The sequence below is a fragment of the Elephantulus edwardii genome, unplaced genomic scaffold, assembly GCF_000299155.1.
Source record: "Elephantulus edwardii isolate Elephantulus edwardi_28Jun2011 unplaced genomic scaffold, EleEdw1.0 scaffold00138, whole genome shotgun sequence".
NCBI classification, from domain to species: domain Eukaryota; kingdom Metazoa; phylum Chordata; class Mammalia; order Macroscelidea; family Macroscelididae; genus Elephantulus; species Elephantulus edwardii.
Window position 1 is genome coordinate 7,775,486 of NW_006399888.1, and position 20,451 is coordinate 7,795,936.

General features: G+C 42.5%; 1 protein-coding gene across 3 annotated transcripts in view; it reads left to right on the forward strand.

Moving 5' to 3' along the window:
* PLCB4 (phospholipase C, beta 4) overlaps positions 1–20,451 on the forward strand; it is a 193,243-nt gene that overhangs the window by 152,124 nt on the left and 20,668 nt on the right. For all 3 annotated transcript variants that reach the window (XM_006894242.1, XM_006894241.1, XM_006894243.1), the window contains 5 exons: positions 3,288–3,376; positions 4,416–4,566; positions 12,126–12,175; positions 12,262–12,327; positions 18,001–18,116. In XM_006894242.1, the coding sequence (XP_006894304.1) occupies positions 3,288–3,376; positions 4,416–4,566; positions 12,126–12,175; positions 12,262–12,327; positions 18,001–18,116 (472 nt within the window). The remainder of the gene's footprint in view (positions 1–3,287; positions 3,377–4,415; positions 4,567–12,125; positions 12,176–12,261; positions 12,328–18,000; positions 18,117–20,451) is intronic.

The window sequence follows — 20,451 nt, forward strand, 5'->3', positions numbered from 1 at the left end:
GCTCCATCTGACTTCCCAGGCTGTAAGCCTTTATGGAATGACACTGCCTGTCTTTCTGCAGCAGGGTAGCTGGTGGATTCAGACCACTCACCTTTGGCTTAGAAGTCTAACACATTACTTACTATACCACTCCTTAACTATGATTGTAGTTTTTTATGTACCATCAAGTAGGACCCAACCAGTAGCTGACCCTCCAGTGAGTTTTGAGAGGCAGTCTAATTGCACAGGAGGAGGTTATCCATCTTTCTTCCATGGAGCAGCTGGTGGATTTGAACCAGGTGCCTTCAGGTTGGCAGCACAGCTCCTTAACCACTAAGCTACCAGAACTCGCTTAACTGTAAAGGTAGTAGGTTGGCACTCTGGTGGCCTAGTGGTCAGAAGCTGTACTGCAATCCTAAAGGCACATGGTTCGAATCCACTAGTTGTCCCACAATTAATCAAAGTCAAACCAAACCTGCTGCCATCATGTTAATTCTGACTCATAACAGGTGACACTGTAGGACAGAGGAGAGCTGCTGCTTAGAGTCTCCAAGGCCATAAATCTTTAAAGCGATTGGCCGCATATTGTGCTCACCAGGCTGCCCGACCACTAACCTGTGTATTGCACCACTGAGACTCTTGGCAACATTAATATGGACTCTTTTACATGGTCATCTGGGAGGCTGGGCTCTAAGAGGAGAAATGTGGCATCAGGATTGTAAAAGACTCATCAACAGTCTGCACTATGCAGATGACACACCCTGCTTGCTGGAACTGAGGAAGACCTGAAGCATTTGCTCCAGAAGGTCAAGGACTGCAACCTTCACTATGGATTGAGGCTCAATGTCAAGAAAACAAAGACTCTCACCAATGGGCCGATTCGCAGCATCATGACAGATGGTGAAAAGACAGAGATTTTTTTACGGCTTTAGTTTGTTTGGCTCCACAATCAGGCACCAGAAGCCAGGAAATTAAAAGACATATTGCGATGGGAAAGTCTGCTGTCAGAGACCTCTCCAAAGTACTGAAGAGCAATGATGTCAATTACTTGCTGTGCATCCAAAAGTTAGACAGTGACTAGGGATGATAGAAGGAGAGTTGATGATGCCTTTGAGCTGTGGTGCCGGAGAAGAGTATTGAATATATAATAGACTGCTAGGACATGTTTGTCCTGGAGAGAGTGAAACCAGGCTGCTCCTTGAAGACAAGGATTCTGAGGGTTCAACTGACATACTTTGGCCTTGTTGCAAGGAGGGACTAGTCCTGGGAGAGGGACATCATTCTTGGGAGTGTGGAGGAACAGCACAAGAGAGGAAGACCCTGGATGCGATAGATTGACTCAGTGACTGGGGTAATGAGTGTAGGTATGTCAGAGACAATAAGGTTGGCACAGGATAGAGCAGGTTTCAGGGCTATTGTACATAGGGTTACTATGAGTCACAGGCGACTTGACAGCACATAACAACAACAACAAGGAATTGTCAGTATTGTTGCTTATGGTGTTAGTATAGTTGCTCTGAAAGAAAGTACCTTTCTGTCTGAGAGATGCAGTCAGAATCAACTGGGAATGGAATGTTATTGTGTCTTAATTTTGCCTTAAAATGACTTCAGAGAGAGAAAGAGAAAAGAATGGCTAGATAAAGGAAACTGGACAAATGCTCCATAATTGTTAAAGTTACATCTTCTACATATGGGAGTTGATTTTCTTTTTCATTTGTGTGTTTGGAAAATTCATACTATAGACTCAAATGTAGATAAATAAGTTTCTGCCATTGGACCAGTTGGCAGTATCATGATGGGTGGTGAAGAGATTGAGATTGTTAACAGCTTTAGTTTGCATAGCTCTACAATCAATACTCTTCGTACCAGCAGCCAGGAAATTAAAAGACAAATTGCACTGGGGAAAGTCCGCTGTCAGAGATCTCTCCAAAGTACTGAAGAGCAACGATGTCAATCTGGAGACTAAGGTGCCCCTGATACAGGCCATGGTCTTTGCAGTTACTTGCTATGCATCAGAAGACTGGACAGTAACTAGGGATGATAGAATGAGAGTTGATACCTTTGAGCTGTGGTGCTGGAGAAGAGTATTGAATGTACCATGGACTGCTAAGAGAACAAACAGGTTCATCCTATCAAGGGTGAGACCAGGCTGCTCCCTGGCGGCAAGGATTTTGAAGCTTAGTCTGATGTACTCTGGACATGCTACAAGGCGGGATCAGTCCTTAGAGAGAGACGTCATGCTTGAAAGGGTAGAGGGACAGTGCAAGAGAGAAAAACCCTCAATGAGATGGATTGATTCAGTGACAGAGGTAGTGGGGGTAGGTGTGTCAGAGACAATAAGATTGGCATAGGATAGAGCAGAGTTTAGGGCTGTTGTACATAGAGTTGCTATGAGTCACAGGCAACTCAACAGTACATAACAATCACAACAACACTAACTTCCCAAAGTAATTTTCTATGACTTCTCCATCGTAAGACTGAGGGGCTGACTCACCCATGTCCCTGCTGTCACTTACACAGAGGCATGCTGTGCAACATTGGAGAGCTTTGACTCAAAGACCACAGGTTGAGCTTGCCTTTGGGTCCTGAAAGTTAACCCTTGGAATTTTCCAGATAGTAAAAGTTTTGTTTGTTGTTTTCTCAAACTAGAATCCATTTACATATTTATGGGGGCTACATTCATGGAGCTCCCAGATTACGACAGGTTTAGAAGCAGGATTGGCATCCACTTCCTAAACAACATGCCTCTGCAAACTCTATGAACGTTAAAGAAATGATGATAGTAATAGAACAAGATTCAGATGTTTTGTTCATAGGGTCGCTATGAGTCATGCTCGACTCGAAGACACTTAACAACAACACATAGACCATACATGGTTCAGCTAAATGTAGCATAGTTTAATCATTTATGCATATTCCGTTGACGCAGTCACCCATGGCTATACAGAGAGTCTTTCATCATAACTCTGCAACAGGACAAACAATAACTCATTGTCCTTGACTTGGAACCACCTCGAAGCTGACTCTCCAGTGGGTTTGCAGAGACTGTAAATCACACAGGAGAAGAGTGCCCATCTTGCTCCCTCAGACCAGCTGATGGAGTCACACTACCTGCCTTTGGATTCACTGTTCAGTGAAACATTATACTACAGAGTCAATGAAAAGTCTTGAGCAAGGAAGGTCTTTGAGCTTCTTAGTTGATAAGAATAGACATCCAGGTTTGTGAATCATTTACGAGCTGCAATTTTTGGTATGTTCTCAGTAAAACAGAGACTTTGATGCTCAGTGTTGTTTGTTTCCCCTTTCAGATATTGTGGACGCACTGTCAGATCCAAAGAAATTTCTTTCAATTACAGAAAAGAGGGCAGACCAAATGAGAGCGATGGGCATTGAAACCGTAAGTAGCGATGACTGATGAAGGACAGCTAAGCTCTGGTGGTTTAATGACAAGGAACTGCACTGTCAACTCAAAGGTATGCAGTTCAAATCCACCAGCTACTCTGTAGGGGAAAGGTGAACACTCTCCTTCCATGGGATTTACAGCCTCTGAAAACCCATTGGAGGTTCTGCTGTGAGTTGGTTCTGACACGACAATTCTCAATGACAATGAGCTGAGGAGGCCTGTTGTAAAATGCTAATTATGAAATAATAATAAAAAAATAATTAATGTATATAATAAACCTAGAAGTTCAGATTTTTATTTTGTCTTCTTTTTATCAGAACTTAAAATGCAACCAATATGTCAATGGGCTACAAGAGTGTAGCGTAGTTAACAAAGTGTGACCACTCACATCAACACCAGTGGTCTTAATTACATCTGGGGACCCCCTTCCCCATTAGAAGAAAAATCAGAAGCACCTGTGATATTTTTAGAAGACTTAAAATGGTATTTGTTTTTGTGTACCCTCAAATCGGATCCGACTGGCACAGGAGAAGATTGCCCCTCCTTCTCCAACAGAGCACCTGGTGGATTCAAACCACCCGCCTTCAGGGTTACAGTGCAGCTTCTTGCCACTAGGCCATCAGAATGCCCTTAAATGGGTATCTTTTTAATGGCATATTAAAGGACTAGCTAACCCAAAACAGTGGACTGATGAGAATCACACTCATTTATTTCTGTGTGTGTTTTTCGTGGTTTTGACCTGGTCTTGCATTTCACTCTTCTATTCCACACATACATACTTTCAATGCTTGTTGGAAACCTTCCTTTTCCCACGCCCCTTAGTTAAGAGTGGAAGCCAAAGTCTCATCAGTAGCTAGAATCTGAGGAAGTGTTATTACCTGGGTTTTGATCCTTTGCTTCAAACTGAAAGCAGTCCTGTATAGATTCTAACCAGAGAGCCAGTCTGGAAAGGCAGGGGGATGTTGAGTGGTGGCAGGGTGTGACCGTGTGGTAACTGGGGTCACTGGGGTTCGAGTCAGTGTTTCTCTTGCAGAGCGACATAGCTGATGTGCCCAGCGACACTTCTAAGAATGACAAGAAAGGCAAAGCAAACACTGCCAAAGCAAACGTGACCCCACAGAGCAGCTCGGAGCTGAGACCAGCCACTGCGGCCGCCCTGGGGACGGGCGTGGAGGCCAAGAAAGGTATGTAAGGAGGGGGCCTCAGTTCCTCAGCTGCCTGGCAACTTCTGAGGCTTCCTAAAGAGTCTTTTATCAAGATCTGTAAATGGGTTAATTTTGCCAGTTTTCAGTGCCCCATTAAAAATGCCAAAGCAGCATGTTTCCTGGTGGTTTTGACAAGCGGTTTGATTTTCCTGTGTTTAGTAGCAGCTCCACTCTGAGGGTGTGGTGCCTTTTGGATCCTCTTCCTCGTTGCCATTGGGTCAGGACTGACTCAGAGCTGAACCCCCAGTGTGTTTCTGGGGCTCTGCATCATGTGGGAAGAGGCCCCTTACCTTTCTCCTGGAGAGCTGCTGGGGAACCACCCGGGAGGTGCCCCCTGTAGGTTCCCAGCATAACTTCCTATTGGCTACACCATCAGAGCCCATTTCCTTAGTTACACTCAGTCCTATACTGCAGACTTTAGAGAATTTTGTGTATTGTATCCTTTAGGGAAAAAAATACCCAACCCATTTTTCACACATTAATACTTGCTAGCTTGCCTCTGTTCTCTTCTGCGTACTGCCATTAAAAGTTAGTCATTCCTGCTGGGACAGTTCTGGATTTCTTTGTTGATTATTTGTCTCTATAGGGAACTCTGGTGGCCTAGTGGTAAGGCGTTGCACTGCTAACCCGAAGGTCCAGAGTTTGTATCCACCAGCTGCTCTGTGCGAGGATGAGCAGTCTCCTCCATGGGACGTAACGCCTTGAAAACCCACTGGAGGGTGAGCTAGGCGTTGATTCGACTCAATGGCACATACTACGCCCCTCATTTGTCTTTATAAGCAAACACTTAGCAGCCATGTCATTCTTTTTCTAGAAAACTATCAAATGTGTATTCAAAGGCCAGTTACATGTACTTGTAATGATGAAACAAAAGATTGTAAGATTTTCCACAACAAAGACTTGGGTGCTCTTGGTACATATAATCAGCCAGTAGAAAGAAAGGGATCAACTGGAAATTTACTTAAAGTGGATTTGCATTCTAATTGTGCCGGCAATGTTCTGACAGGATGGTGTCCATGCCTCACTGGTAATTAAATGTTTTAAATATTCTCCTTGACCATTAATTATAAACATCCCTGTGTTTTACTAATGATTCCCTTACTCAGTATGTGTATTTTCCATTTATTTGTGCAGTCACCGTCCTTGGTGGAAAGAAATCAAGTTGTCCATGCATTTAATACATGACGTGCTACAGTTTACGTTGGGAAACAATAGACTTTCTCAAACCAAAGCAGCATAGTAATTTAGTAGGAAACTCAATGTGTATTGAGCCTTGAGAAACAAATTGTAAAATGTGACTCCACAGAAGTAGCCCAGATGTGCAGCTGGTTTTCTGTTCGTCCCTGAAAAGGAAATGGAGCAAGGTAATGAGGCTGATTCGGGCTCTGTGTGCCAGCGCTGGTCATTAAGTCAGCCACCCCGAGACAAGCAGTGGAAATGGAGAGGTTTGTGTTAGGTTGAAATGAGTGTACCGCACATGTGCAGGGAGTCATTAATAATTACGGTGAGTGGAGTGACCTGGAAAGCAATGCCGTGTGACCAGCTTACAGAGGGCGAAAATAGTCCTACTTCTAGAAGTTGTTGTTGTTGTTGTTGTTAAGGGCCATCAAGTCAAGCATGACTCATAGCAACTCTATGAACAAAAGACCTGAACCCTGTTCTATAACTATCATCGTTTCTCTAAATTCATAGAGTTTCCAGAGGCACGTGGTTTAGGAAGTGGCTGCCACTCCTGCTTCCAAATCTGAATCAATCTAGGAGCTCCACCAAACACTGTCCACCATGGGTGACCATTGTGGCATTTGACATACCAGTGGCACAGCATTCAGCATCACAGCAACCCCGAGTTACTTCAGTACAGCGGAAAAGAACATGCTTAAGTTCAGAGTTTCTTAACAGGACTGCATTTAAAGGAGCTAAGCAGCTGTTATTTCTATTCTAATCTCTTTGGGAAGACACCCTAAAAAAGGAAGTCCACAGGGTGTTTCATTTTCATCTTTTATTCAGAAGACTCAGGAGTCTACCTGAATCATGGTACTAAGTTCAACAAGAAACACCCACATGATCAGGGAACTAGACATAACAGGCTGTCGTACACTAGCTGCATACTGCAAGAGGTATATGATGAGAGTTGGCCAGGATTCAGATCTGCTGTTCATAGGATTGCTGTGAGTTATGGTCAACTCCATGGCACCTACCAACAAAAACTGCTACTTAGAAATGGGTGGGGAGAGGGATTGACGTTGAGAAAGGCTCACAGAGAAGACAAATAGTCGAGATCTCATTTGAATTCAACCTTTAACTCTGACTTCAGCAGGAAGAGATGGTGGAATAGCTAAGAGAAGGCAACTTGGGAGGAAGCAGCCTATGTGTGTGAAAAAGAATAGAGATAACAGCAAAGTATTCTTTTCCTGGGCTGAACTTGGCTCGGAGGTCATTCTGAGAAAGCAGAGTGACGATCATAAGAGTATTTCCAGATGATCACTGTGAGCTTGATGGAGAATTGTTTGGAAGGGAGAGTTAGCGTGGACCAGGTAAGAGTCACTGGGTTCACTTCATGCTTCTAGTGGTTGTCACAGATAGAGTGTTAACTAGGAAAATGTTGCTTGCAGATGTAACCCTGCCCACACCATCCCTGTGTCCCTGAGAACAAGCCTGGTAAAAGAACTGGTGGTCTCTGTTAACCAGCAAATAAGTGGTCACTAAATGAGTGACTCATACTAGCAGTGAGGCTGGACTGGATTAAACTAGAGTAGCCAAGGAGAAGGAGGAAAGGGAAGGAAAAAAATAGGCACAAATTGAGAGCTTGGATGCAAATCAGGAGAAGGAGGCTCAACAGTAACTAAGAAACTTCAAGGATAGACCACAAAAGTAGGTGGTTCAATTGAAAGAAGTATAACAGTCAAGAGAAGGAGATATTTTTGGAAATTGTGATTATTCTCGTTTTACACATCATTGGGTCCAAACTATTGATAAATCTGGGCAGTAAGAAAGATGATTCGGAGGTGAGAGGGAGTCTCTCATGAGAGATGTGAGAGTCCTGGGGTCCTGGAAGTGCTGTGGTAGGTGTGGAAGAAGGGCAGAGGGGAAGAGAGAGGGAGTGAGGAAGGAAGAGAGCAAAGGAGCATGGATATGATTAGAGAGACTCAGTGAAAGAAGGGGGAACCTTATAAAGTCTATAAAAATAAAAAGGTTTATATACATGTTCAGAGAAGTAAAACCACAAAATTCTTGTTGAACCAGGGATTATAAAATGAATAAAGAAAGGAAGTAGAAACAGATTAGGAAAAAATAAGATTTTTTTTTCCTGGGGGGCAGTATCAGATTGTTGATAGAAACCCATGAAGAAGAAGAGAAATATGAAAGAAAGGCCTATGATGAAGACGCCCAAGAAGGGCTGAATCGGGAGAAATGGATAAATCCTTTTCAGCAGAGTAAAGATATTCTGTCTGTCAGAGGAAGAGGGATGGTGAGGAGACCGTTGAGTGTGTGGAAAAAGAACCCTGGCAGCCTTGACAGATGGCATGTTACTTGACTGGTGCTGTACAACAAGTGGCCTCTAGTTGGCGTCGTTTAAAACATCTACAGTTTATTGAGATCATGCTTCTTTGGGTGGCTTTGTCTGATGTCTGTGTGTCTTGCCCATCCATCCCTGGTCATCAGGTGGGCTGACTCCAAGCTAGATAGCCTAGATATACTTTCAGGTTTATCAGTTGGTAGTTTTAAACGTCAGATCCTCCAGCAAGCTAGGCACTCTTGAATATAAGTTGTTTCCAGTATTTTCAGGTCAGCACTCTTAAGACCTCTGGGTGTTTTGTTGGTTTGGTTTGGTTTTTTGTTGTTTTTTTGTTTGGTTTTTTGGTCTTTGGGGAGGGATTTTTTTGGTCTTTTTTAATTGTTGTTATAATTACTGATATTTTAAGGAAAGTTTACAGAAAACTTGGATTTCCATTCATTCATTTTTGCACATTTTCCTCCCAATCCCCCCACCCGAGTTCGCTTTTCTCTTTAAAAAGATTCTGTCGTTGTTGCACCGTTTCCTCCCTCCCTCCACCCCCCAGTCCACTTTACTATGCACCTCTTATTCTAGACTGTTCAGAGCTCGGTTTATGTATCATTAATCAAAGCAAGGCACAGAGCTCATTCATATGCATGGGATGGAGAAACAGACTTGCTGTTTGATGAGAAGGAATGATACTGTGGCCATTTGTGCAGTGCACGATAGATGCCTTTAATCTGACCCCAAAAGATGGATAAATGGCCCTCTCCCTTGAGGGATGGAGGCCGAGCTAAGAGTAAGGGCAGAAAAAAACTTTGGTTTTTCCCTTGGTTAGAGTGGGACAATCCTCAAGACGTGAGTCGAGGGTCAGCTAAGCAGTGCACAGAGCCCAGTCAGAACTGGTGACATGAATCAAGTTGATGAAATCATGAATCCGGGGCTGCTTCATCGGTGCCCAGAAGCTCGGGGGTCTAGTAATGGATTCAAACCGACAGAGAGGCATGACCTTTGAGTTAGTAACACAACCACTTACAGACTATGCCACCAGGGCTCCCCCCAAATCCTGTACGTTCATTTTATAGACAAAGGAATGAAGACTAAAGAGAGGAAGCGCTTACACACACCAGAATTCACTCCGCTGTCCTACGTGAGCCTCCACTGCCTTAGCATAGTGTTTTATAAATTGAACTGTTCGTTTCTCCAAAAGTGCTTTTCCATCCTAACCACCCTCTTTTTGGGTGTGCAAGTCTTCTTAAGATAAACAGAACTAAAACAAGGGCCTGCGACTCACAGTTGAATATCACACCTCGCTTTTGGGATGCTGATGGAAACCAACTATTATGCTGAGTGCATAGTTCATTCTGTTTGCCTAAAATGAAAATCTGCCGTCAAACAGAACGTAACTCAGAACTCTTCTTACCATCTAGGTTACCATGGCAACATTTGCCCTAGCATCACTCAGATAACAAGACAGGTTGACTTAGTATGTTTTCGCTTGACACACCAGGTTCTCACTGTAGGCAGCCTTTTATGCTGGTTTGATTTTACTAGTCCTTGATTGTTAATGGCACCGCTAGGCTCAATGTCATCTTACTCAAATGTTAAAACTCAATTCGGTAGGATGAAGAAGCTGAAGAACATGACTCTACTTTTCTCCAGTGAGAATCAGACTTAGGAATAGAGTTGAGTTACACGAGACAGGTATGGAAATACAAAGATAAATGAAATACAATAGAGGCTGTCATGTCTAGTCAAATTCATTTTGCAGAACAGTGTCCCGTCCTCTGACTGCTCTGAGTTTGGGTTGGTAGCAAATCCCAACTGCTTTTCTCTGGAGAGTTTCCTTAGACAATTAGATTGCTTTACCTGATGCCTGGAAGTTCACCCACTCAGCCATCAGCCAGCTGGAATGGGGTTACAGGAGTCCCCCTGGGTATCTCATAGGAGAGCAAGCCTGGAGTGCCAGTATTGCTTCCTGTGGGATCTCGGGCAGGATTTCCGGTGCAAGGACATCCTACTTCCTCCTTCTGCTCTATCAGGCTTTCTCTCACTTCATTGTGGGTTCTCCAGAGAACCTCCCTCGATAAATTATCTGCATCTGAGTCCTTGTCTCGGACTCTGCTCTAAGGAACCTTTCCTGTAACAATAAACTGGTTTCATTGTCTTGCTGACTGTTTTGCAACTTTGACTTAAGAAGTCTGTATCCCTAATATTGTGATATTGTTGTTGTTAGGTGCCATCTAGAGAACTGGGAACCATAGACGCCCTGTGGACAATAGCCCTGCCCCTTTTCTTCTTCTGCACCTTCGTCACCATCTCTGATGTGCTCGGGCCCCTTTATGGACATTGTGTGACTCCGTCTTGTTGAGGGTCTTTTTCTCTTTCGCTGTTCTTCAACCTTTCCAATCATAGCTTTTTCCAAGCCCGTCTTAAGGGGCTCAAAGTATGTGAGACGAATTTTTGTCATTCTTGCCCGTCAGGCACACCCTGGTCATACTTCCTCTAAGACAAACTTGTTTGTCTTTTTAAGAGTATGTGGAATATTCTTCTTCAACATCACAACACAAAGACTTCAATGCTTCTATCATCCTTATTCATTGTCCAATTTTCAGATACAAAGGAAGCAATTGAAAAAAAAACAAAACACCATAGTTTGGATCAGGTGCACCTTAGTCTTGAAACTGACATCATTGCTCCTGGGCACTTTGGAGAAACCCTTGACAGCAGATTTTCCCAGTACAGCACATCTTTTGATTTCTGGATATAATACTGTTAGCATCATGACAGACAGAGAAGATATTGACACTGCCAGTGATTTTACGTTACCTGGATTCATACCCATGCTGCTAACATGATGTCTGAAGCTGCTTCAAAGTTGTTGGGGTTTTTAAAAATATATTTATAACTGTGATTTGAATTAAAAGCAAATTAACTTTTCATTTAACCACTCATACACATTTTGCATAGCTTGTATTTCCCTTAAACTTTCTGTAACTTAGTCTCCTCTTTCTTTAATGATATCGTTCTGATGATTCCCTTATTCAGTATTGCCTTTCTCTTCACAGTTTGTAATGTGCACCCATTTTCTATTTGTTCCCATTCCCCCCCAAAAAAGTGATCTGGCAGAGTGCTGAAATATCATTAAAATCTTTAAACGATCATTAAAATCTTGCTAAAAAATTATTCAAAATTAGCTAGAACAGTATATCATTAGGGAACTTGCAGCTATTCAGGTTAAATTCAGAAGAAGCCATGGAACAAGGAATATTATTTCAAATGTCACATGGACCTTCACTAAAAGCATGGAATACCAAAAAGATGTTTTACTTGTATTTTATTGACATTGCAAAGGCATTTGGCTGTGCGTACCAAACCAGGGTTAGTGCTGAGAAGAATGGGAATCCCAGACCCCTAAGGGTGCTCACATGAAACTCATACATAGACCAAGAGGAAGTTGTCTGAGCAGAATGTAGGAATACTGCATGGTTTAAAATCAGGGAAAGTGGCTTTAGGGTTGTATCCTTTCTCCATAACTTTTCAATCTGCATGCTGAGCAAATAGCTCAAGAAGCTGGGACGAGTGTGAGATGAAGATTGGAGGAAGACATCAATCATCTGCTAATGCATTTGACACAGGCTTGCTTGCAAAAAAGTTAAGAAGTTGGGCAGTGAATAAGGAGGACCAGAGAAGAATTGATGCCTTTGACTTGTGCTGTAGGCAAAGAATATTGGCTGTGTCTTAGAATGACAAAAGAACAGACAAGTCCTGTGAGTTGTGGTCCACCTGACTGCACTTAGCAATAATAACAACAACTATCTGTTCACCAATTTTTACTCTCTCCTCCCTCCCTTCGTATGCCTGGTAACCATCTAAGAATGATTCCATCTGTACATAACCTTTCTTTAGACTTCTATAACAGTGGTTTTATACAGATTGTGCCCTTTTGTGACCAACCTACTGCTTCAAAAAGCTTCAGATGAGATTTCAAAGCTGCACATTTTACCTTATTTTTGATTCTCAATATCTTTTTTTTTTTCAGGCATTGAACTCATCCCTCAAGTGAGGATAGAAGATTTAAAGCAGATGAAGGTATAAAATTGCTTGACTGTTTTGCAAGCACTCTCATGTTACGTCTATAGAAGTGTTTATTTGGGGGCCTCTTTCTTTTTCAACAGGCTTACTTGAAGCATTTAAAGAAACAGCAGAAGGAGCTGAGCTCTCTAAAGAAGAAACATGCAAAGGTACAGTGTTTTATGTCGGTGTGAGTAAATGTTGTGGAGTTTTGCTTGGTGTCTTTTTTTTTTTCCTTTTCAGTTCTCTGACGAAAAACATCTGATGGCTTGATGGTCATGAGTTGCACTGCCGACCCTAAGGCACACAGTTCAAATTCACCAGCTGCTCCGTAGAAGAAAGATGGGCAGTCTCCTTCCATGGTGCCCCTGAAAACCTGCTGGAAAGTCAGCCATGAGTCTGTTCTGACTCAGTGGTACATAACAACAACGATGAATACCTTGCTGTTACATGGTACAGAGGGATGAACCATTCACAGCCAGAACACAACCTAGAAGCTGGTGCCAGCCAAACAGCCAGAAATAGCTTCCATATGATTAGTTAGCAATGAAGTTGAAAACCTGGAATGGAATAGTGGTCTTAGTTTTTCGTCTTCATTTCCGGTGATTATCTTCAAACATTACAAAAGTTCACCCATTTTCAAATGGTCTTATCTGTGACTTTATATTGAGCTATAACCTACCTGGAAAAGCTCAGAGTTCTAGCCCTTAGGGTCTCTGATTACCTGGGCCACTGTCAAATAGGTCAGGAGTCGTGTTTAGAGGGAGATCTTAATAAAGTCCGTGCTCTTCACCCCCTAAGCTCCTACAGCTCCATCGTGTAAGCCCACTTCTGAAATGTATTCCCTTTACATCCATAAGATGAGGCTTCTTGAAAGTTGCTGTGAGAAGTTATAAAGGCTAGTTGCCAATTTGGGTGTGCTTTGGTGACCTTGTCCCTAGGGAATTGTACTGCGGACCCAAAGGCCGTAGCCTTCTCTGATTTGAACGCACCAGCGCCACCTAGAGAGAAAGATGGGCAATCTCCCCTCCTGAAAACCCAACAGAGGGGGTCAGCTTTGAGGATTTTGAACTGCAAATTTAAGAGGCCATCAGGGGGCTAGGAACCATTGTCCGATCCTCTTAAGGAGACTCCACAGTACTTCTTTCTTTCCCCAAAGATGTAAAACACTGTTGCTGCTCCTGGGAAGATATTTGTGTCTTAATCTATACAGAGAGGAGAAACTGTCTTTCTTGACTTGACAGGACTTTTGAGTTCTTTAAAATTTAGTTTATACTCCCACTACTTTATCCTTAACCTACCCTCAAATCAAGCCGGTGTCCTGCTGTGCGGGTGTTAAGTGGCAGATCCCCCAGTTCCAGTAGTAACATGCAAAGAGAATTGCCCAGAACTCTGTCATTTTGTAACAGTTGATATTCCTTTGAGAAATTCAGCCTAATCTTGGTCTAGTAACGTTCCCTACTGATGGCTCAATAGATTTGCTGATTCAGAGGTCGCTTAAAAGACATTTTGTTCCCAAGTTTCATGAATAATTCTATCCAATGGTATTTCTTTCATTGCCCACAGGGGAAACTTGTCACAGACTTTTTTTTTTTTTGTAAGTGAGAGCTATTTTAGACAGAGCTATTTTAAGTAGTGATTTCAGTTTTGTTGGTTATTGGCAACAACTTGGAATACAGAAAGGCAATAAAATGAAAGCGAGAAAAGGAATTAAGATCGGATGCACCTCAAATGACTGCTCACTTATTGGGAATGGACTTGGCGCCCATATGCCAGTTTGTCTCCAACAAACTGTCCTGCCATTTAAATTGAGTTTCTGTCACTGAAGCAGGCGTCTCAGTAGGCTAGTTGGAAACTTAAACCTTAGGTCTCACCGTCATTTAGTATTTACTTGAGATGTGACCAGTAAATATACTGTGATGTCATAACAGCAATAATGTTGATGTTTTTACATGTTGTGAGAACCAGCTCGTAGCTTCTAAGTCAGAACTGACTCATAGCTGACCCTCTAGAGGGGTTTCAAAGGCTGTAAATCACATGAAAGGATCTTGTCCATCTTCTGTCGAAGCATCTGATGGAGTCGACCCTCTTAGCAGCTAGAATTTCTGTGTGCTGCTTATTTCCTGGATGCCCATGCTCCCTTTCCTATGAGATAAAACAGGTACACAACAACAGCAGCAACCTGGTTTATTATTTATTGTTGGAGAAGGAGCCAGAATGCACATTTTCTGCCTACATGTTCTTGCTAATTTCTTATTTACACGACAAATATTTCTTGAGTGTCTGCTTTAGTTTGGGGCACTATTCTTTTTTTTAATTATTACTAAATTTTATTAGTTTTAATGAACATTTACAGAGATTTTGGGTTCTCATTCATTCGTTGTTGCACTGTTTTCTCTACCCTCCTCCCCAGTTCGTTCTTCTCCCCCCGAATGTCTGTTTTAATTGTCCAATTGCCACAGTGCTTGTCAAAGCCAGTTCTGATTAATCTCCTTTGTCAGTGTGTCCCTTGCCATTCCCTATCACTCCTCCCTGAGAGAGACTTCACCCTGATTCATAAGGGAAAGGGGATGGCATATTCTCTTAGCTACTTCCTGCTGAAAAGGGACGCTGTGGGTTTCAGGGTGTGGGGCACTATTCTGGTGAACAAAGGTTTGACCTGCCGTTATAGGTGGTACCTTGCAGTGTTTAATCTGTCTTACAGAATTTGAACTTTCTGGCATAGTCACAGCATCAAGGTCAATAAGATTTACCAGAATATTTCCTTAAGTCTGTATTAGCATTCTCCCATGCACCAAAGCTTCCGCTTCTTCCTGTACCACACTGGACTATTTGAAGAACCGTTTCACCCACCACACTTCGGTGATACTGGCCAGAGTCATAAGAGCCTGATACTGCTAGTGTATTTCATCTAGACTTGCAGAAAGCATATTCTTTATTTGATCAAGAAAGTTAAATGTGCTAACAAAGCATGGTAAACTTGCATACGAAGACTAATAAGAAAGCCTTTTTAATAGCTGTTCACCCCTTCCAACTGCAAAAGTGGGTAAATCCACTCAAATAAAGGTCTGTCAATTAGTTAATCTATTCCTGTCCTGAGGCAATAGATTAAGTGTGGAGGTAAGGTTTATTGATTTAGTTAAAGTGATTGATTTCCTTTATCTCAAGTAACTCCTTCTATGTTATCATGAATACTGAATAGATACTGAATAGCATAAAAAAGTTTGCATATCCTATTTTGAATAAGATGTAACAAGCATTTGAAATATGATTTATACTCCACTTACTTTTTTCTCTTTTTCCCCCCACTAGTTTATTTACAAAATTCTAATACAAATTAGAACGAATTCTTTCAATTTCCCTCATCCCCCCCCCATCAAATTGTACAACCTAATGATCAATCCCCTCTTCCCCGTGTACATCCACATCCCGCCGCTTCCAGCCTCTCCCAAACCTCCTGGATCCTTATACTCATTCTACAATAACGGTCTTATACAATATTTATCCTTGTGGGACTGAGTTAGTTCACTCACCAGAATGCTCTACAGTCCCTCCCAAGTTAGGTAACAATTTACAAAGTTACTGCTCCTGTGTGCTGTGCCATAATTTCTCAGTCTATCTGTTTGTAGTTGAATATGAGAACTGAGGCACAAACTGAGATTTGTACACCAATGTTCATAGCAGCATTACTCACCATTGCAAGAACATGGAAACAGCCCACATGTCCAATCCACTCACTTTTAATATTGTTGGAGCACCATTGTCGTGTTAGCCTAAAAGTTGGCTTTTTCTCAGCCATTACAGTTGGCTGCCTCTGGTCTCTAGCTACCTTAACTGAAGACACATGGTCTTGCAGTTAGCAGTTGATCTCCCTATATAAGCATCAGCTGTGAAACTAAGATAAATGAAAGAGTGCTTCCCACACTAAGCAGCAAGGTTTGAGGCTAGAGACTTGAGGCAAGCCAGACGGGAGGCTAGGAAGTCTTATGGTGACAAGACCCCAGTGACAGCAAGGCCCTGACAGTAGAGAGATTGTGACATTGGGTGTGGACAAACTGTGGCAAGGTGTGACCTGAGGTTTTTTGCATTTGTACTGGCCACAGTGTAATAAAGGTTTGCCTGTTCTTGTCAGATCTTTGAAGTAGAATCTGACTTTTAGTTGCTCTGAGGCAAACCTTGCTGGATGATTTGGATTTGACCGCTGAACTGAAACCAGAGTGTGGACTAATTGAGGAATTGTGCCTTGAAACTTGGCTAAAAATCCGGACTTGTATTGGGTGATCTTCTTTGCCTCCCCCACTCTCCAACTTCTTCCTCTAATAAATCCTGTTGTTGTTGTTGAATCTATGAGTCAGATAAACAAACTCTTGGTGTTGGTGTGTCTTTGCAGGCAGCACGGTGCTGGGCTTCAGACTCTACCTGCTTTCTGCTCTGAGGTGGTGAGGGGCTGTGTTATTCTTACTCCCTCTTGCCCCGTGCCTCTGTAGCCCATTTCCTCCTCTTTAGACAACCATCGAGTCAGAACGGTCTCCTAACTGACTTTCCAGCAAGTTTTCAAAGGCAGTTAATCACATGGGAGAATATTATCCACTCATTGTCCACAGAGCAGCTGGTGAATCAGACCTGTATGCCTTTGGGCTTGCGGTGCAGTTTCTCACCGTTAGGCCACCAGAGCTCTTTTAAAACTAACAACTATTGTTAAAAAGATTTACTTTGAAAGGTCAAGTGAATTGTCCCAGCACTTGGAACCAATGCACAGCTGACCCTCCAGTGAGTTTTCAGAGGTGGGAAACCACATGGGGGGGGACATTGGCAATCTTTCTCCCTTGAAGCTGCTTTTATGAATTAAGTTGACTTAAAACCAAGCTCTCTTTGGAAAGGAAAGAAATAGATGTTTGGGTTTTTGGTTTTTTTCCTTAATTAAGTTACTCGTCATTTGTGTTCACTTTGTTTTAATCAAGACCAGCAGGGTGTTTATGCAATCTGAACAGCATCTCTTTATTTCAGCCTCACGACCGCCTCATAGCTCTAAGTTTCTCAAATAAGAGTAAGAGACAAGGATAGTCTAGCAAGGACCGTTGAGATCTGGATATTTCTGTACTGATTTCTCCTATACTTGGGGAGGCTGAAGAGCGTAAGAAATCAGATTTCACTTAAGTGACTGGCTTTGGCAAAATGCACCTCTCACTGGCCTGGAGGAAATAATGTTTATAGAGAAATACTAATTTTTCTAAGTGTTACAGCCTTCTTGGTGTTAAATAAAGCAGCCCATGAGAACTTATTTGCAGGATGAAAGGGCAGGGATCCTGACTTCTCTATCTTCTTCATGAATGCGTCTAGAAAAGGAAGTCACTATTTTGCTGTGAGGCCATTCCAGACTGGCCAGGAAGTACCACGTGTTTAGGAACTCTGTCACATAATGAAAAGTCTTTTACTTAGCAAGTAAAAGGGAAGAAATACAGAGTGAACATGGCTATTTGGGGTCCAGGGTATGAAAGCGACACATGACTAAAGGTGACAGGACTGAAATGCATGTGTGGAAGTTAGATTATGGCATGTGTATGAAGAAGCAAGGCCGTTAGAAACACTGGTACTACGCACGATGCTGCCTTCTGCTGTGGGCACGTCCATTACACCCAGGCTGGAGACCCCTTTGGCATTCCCCAGTTAGAAGGTCTCATGTTGGATGGGTGGTTGGAGACCCAAAGGCCCAGTTCTCACCACGTGGCCTTCCAAGTCTAGACTCTAGAAGAGCTGAGAGAGTCTGCTGTCCAGAGTTTCCGTAAGCTGATGATGCACGAGGTGGACTGTCTCACTTGTAACCGCACTGTCTTCTCGTTCAGGAACACAGCACCATGCAAAAGCTCCACTGCACGCAGGTGGACAAAATGGTGGCCCAGTACGACAAAGAGAAGTCAAGCCACGAGAAAATCCTCGAGAAGGCCATGAAGAAGAAGGGGTGAGCACTGTCCCTGCCCTCCGGAGGACGCGTCCCTCTCCTGCAAGCAGCGTTCGACCTCCTTGTCTTTAGCTCAGTGGCTGTTTCAGGCTTAGTCTTGACTTGATTTTATCTTTAAAACTTATTCCTGAAGGGAGCTCTGGTGGTCTAGTGGCAAGAAGCTGCACTGCAGTCCGAGCAGTGTGGGGTTCTAATCCACTAGATGCTCTGCTGGAGAAGGAGGGGCAATCTCCTTCTGTACCTGTCAGATCTGATTTGATGGTACACACACGAAATAAAAATTTTTAAAAACCCAAAAGATTATTTCTGGAAGATAAGAGACTCCTCTGTTTTAAACACTCCAACATTGTAATAGGTCAAGAGTCAGGAAACTGAGCTGTGATTTGACAAGATCCTCAGCAGAGTTTCTCTAACTATGTTACTTCACTATAGTTACTGAATATAACGAACGTGGTATATCCAGAAAAAGACACATTGGGAATTAACTAACGAACGTGGTATATCCAGAAAAAGACACATTGGGAATTAACTATTGAGCATCTATTTATTAAGTATAATAAAATCTAACTCTTGTCTTCCCCATGGATCACTGAGGCAGAAACATAGACTGTTGCTCTGTGAACATTTAAACATATATTTTTTATTGTCACTGAGTCACAAGTAACATTCTAAAACCACTACAGAAGCACCTGACCCTATTGGTGGTAAATATAATTAAGTTTTCAAGGAGCTGTGACTCTTCCAAATCCCCAGATGGCATAAATGGTTTGTACTTAACTAATAGTCTAAAGGTTGATAGTTCAAACCCACCCAGTTAACATCATAAAAAAATAGGCATAGTGATCCAGTCCTGTAAAGATTTAACAGCCGAGAAAGCCCGATGGGACAGTTCTACTCTGTGACCCATGGAGTCGCCATAAATTGAAATCTGTTTGACTGCCGTTGACTTAGACTCTCCTAGATTTCTTACTACACCAGAAGCTTTGCCTTTTTTTACCTTTAAATTATCTTTTTACATGTGGTGACATTTTATACCAAAATGTTAGAAGATAATAGTCATAACCTTAATAATGTGTTTTTAAAAGGCAAACTTTTCGTAAAATACGATAATCTCCAAGAAGCATAAAGGTCGTTCTAACCACAAGTTATCTGTCCAAAAACATATCTAATTTTTGTGACTGACGATTTTCTTTCGTTGTTTCAATCCAGAATTTTTATTTAGGAAATTTCAGACGAACATATGAAATTATATGTCTTTGATTTCTTTTAAAAATGGCATAAATTATTCTCAGATCAGTCACTCATGAGTGCTGGGTTTAGATGTCAATTAAAGAATTTGTAACAAATAGCTTTTACCTTGTTATTTACGCCCATAGGTAAAGTAGGGTATCAAAAGGATACTCTATTAATTATAAATTATCCCAAGTGAGATATTAAAGTAGACCCTCTAATCTTGAGTGTTGAACGTTCGCAGAGATCTCTTAACATCTTAAATGAAGAGGAGACTGAAAAACACCAGCTTGTACTTTTCTTCCTGAATCTTCTTTGTCAAACTCAGTGTCGTTAGTATTAAGTATGTTATAAATATTACCCTGATGTCTTACTGCCCCCAGCGGGCTAAAAGCCTGCAAGTGGGAACCGGCTTGCAGTCCTGGAAGATGTTCTTAGCAGGGTCAGATTCTCCAGTGAAGAGGAGATTTCCCCCTAAGCTTTCCTACCTCCAGTACCAGAGGGAGTGACTGGCGTGGGAAGAAGGAGCTCTAGTCTCGTGTTCACAGCTGGTGGTTAATGACGGGGCGAGTATGTCTCCTGTCGGGTTTTTCTACTCCAGTGTCTTGATTGCTGGTGGGTAGATGATAGACAGAAGGCAGAAAGCAGGATAAGCTCAAGTTGGGAAAAGAAATTCAAAATTACAGAAACCGTTTTGCACCAGCGTGCCCCACAGAGGTAAGGATGCTGCAACTTAGTCTCATGAGCTTTGAGCAGGTTTTCAGGAGGGACAAGAGCTTGGACAAAGACATCGTGCTGGGAAAGGTAGAAGATCCAAGAAACAGAGGAAGAGCCTCGGCAAGACGGATTCACACAGTGACTCACACAGTGACTGTACCAGTGTTGTGAACCACAGAATCAGTACTGACCCATAGCTGACCCTCCAGTGGGCTTTCAGAAACAGTTAATCACATAGGAGGAGATTTCCCTTCCTTCTCCCGTGGAGCAACTGGTGGATTCGGACCATATCCCTTTGGGATTGCTGCACAGTTTCTTGCCAGTAGGCCACCAGAGCTTCCAGAGTGTACCAATAGTCTTGAGTATATCAGAGATTGTGAGGTTGGCA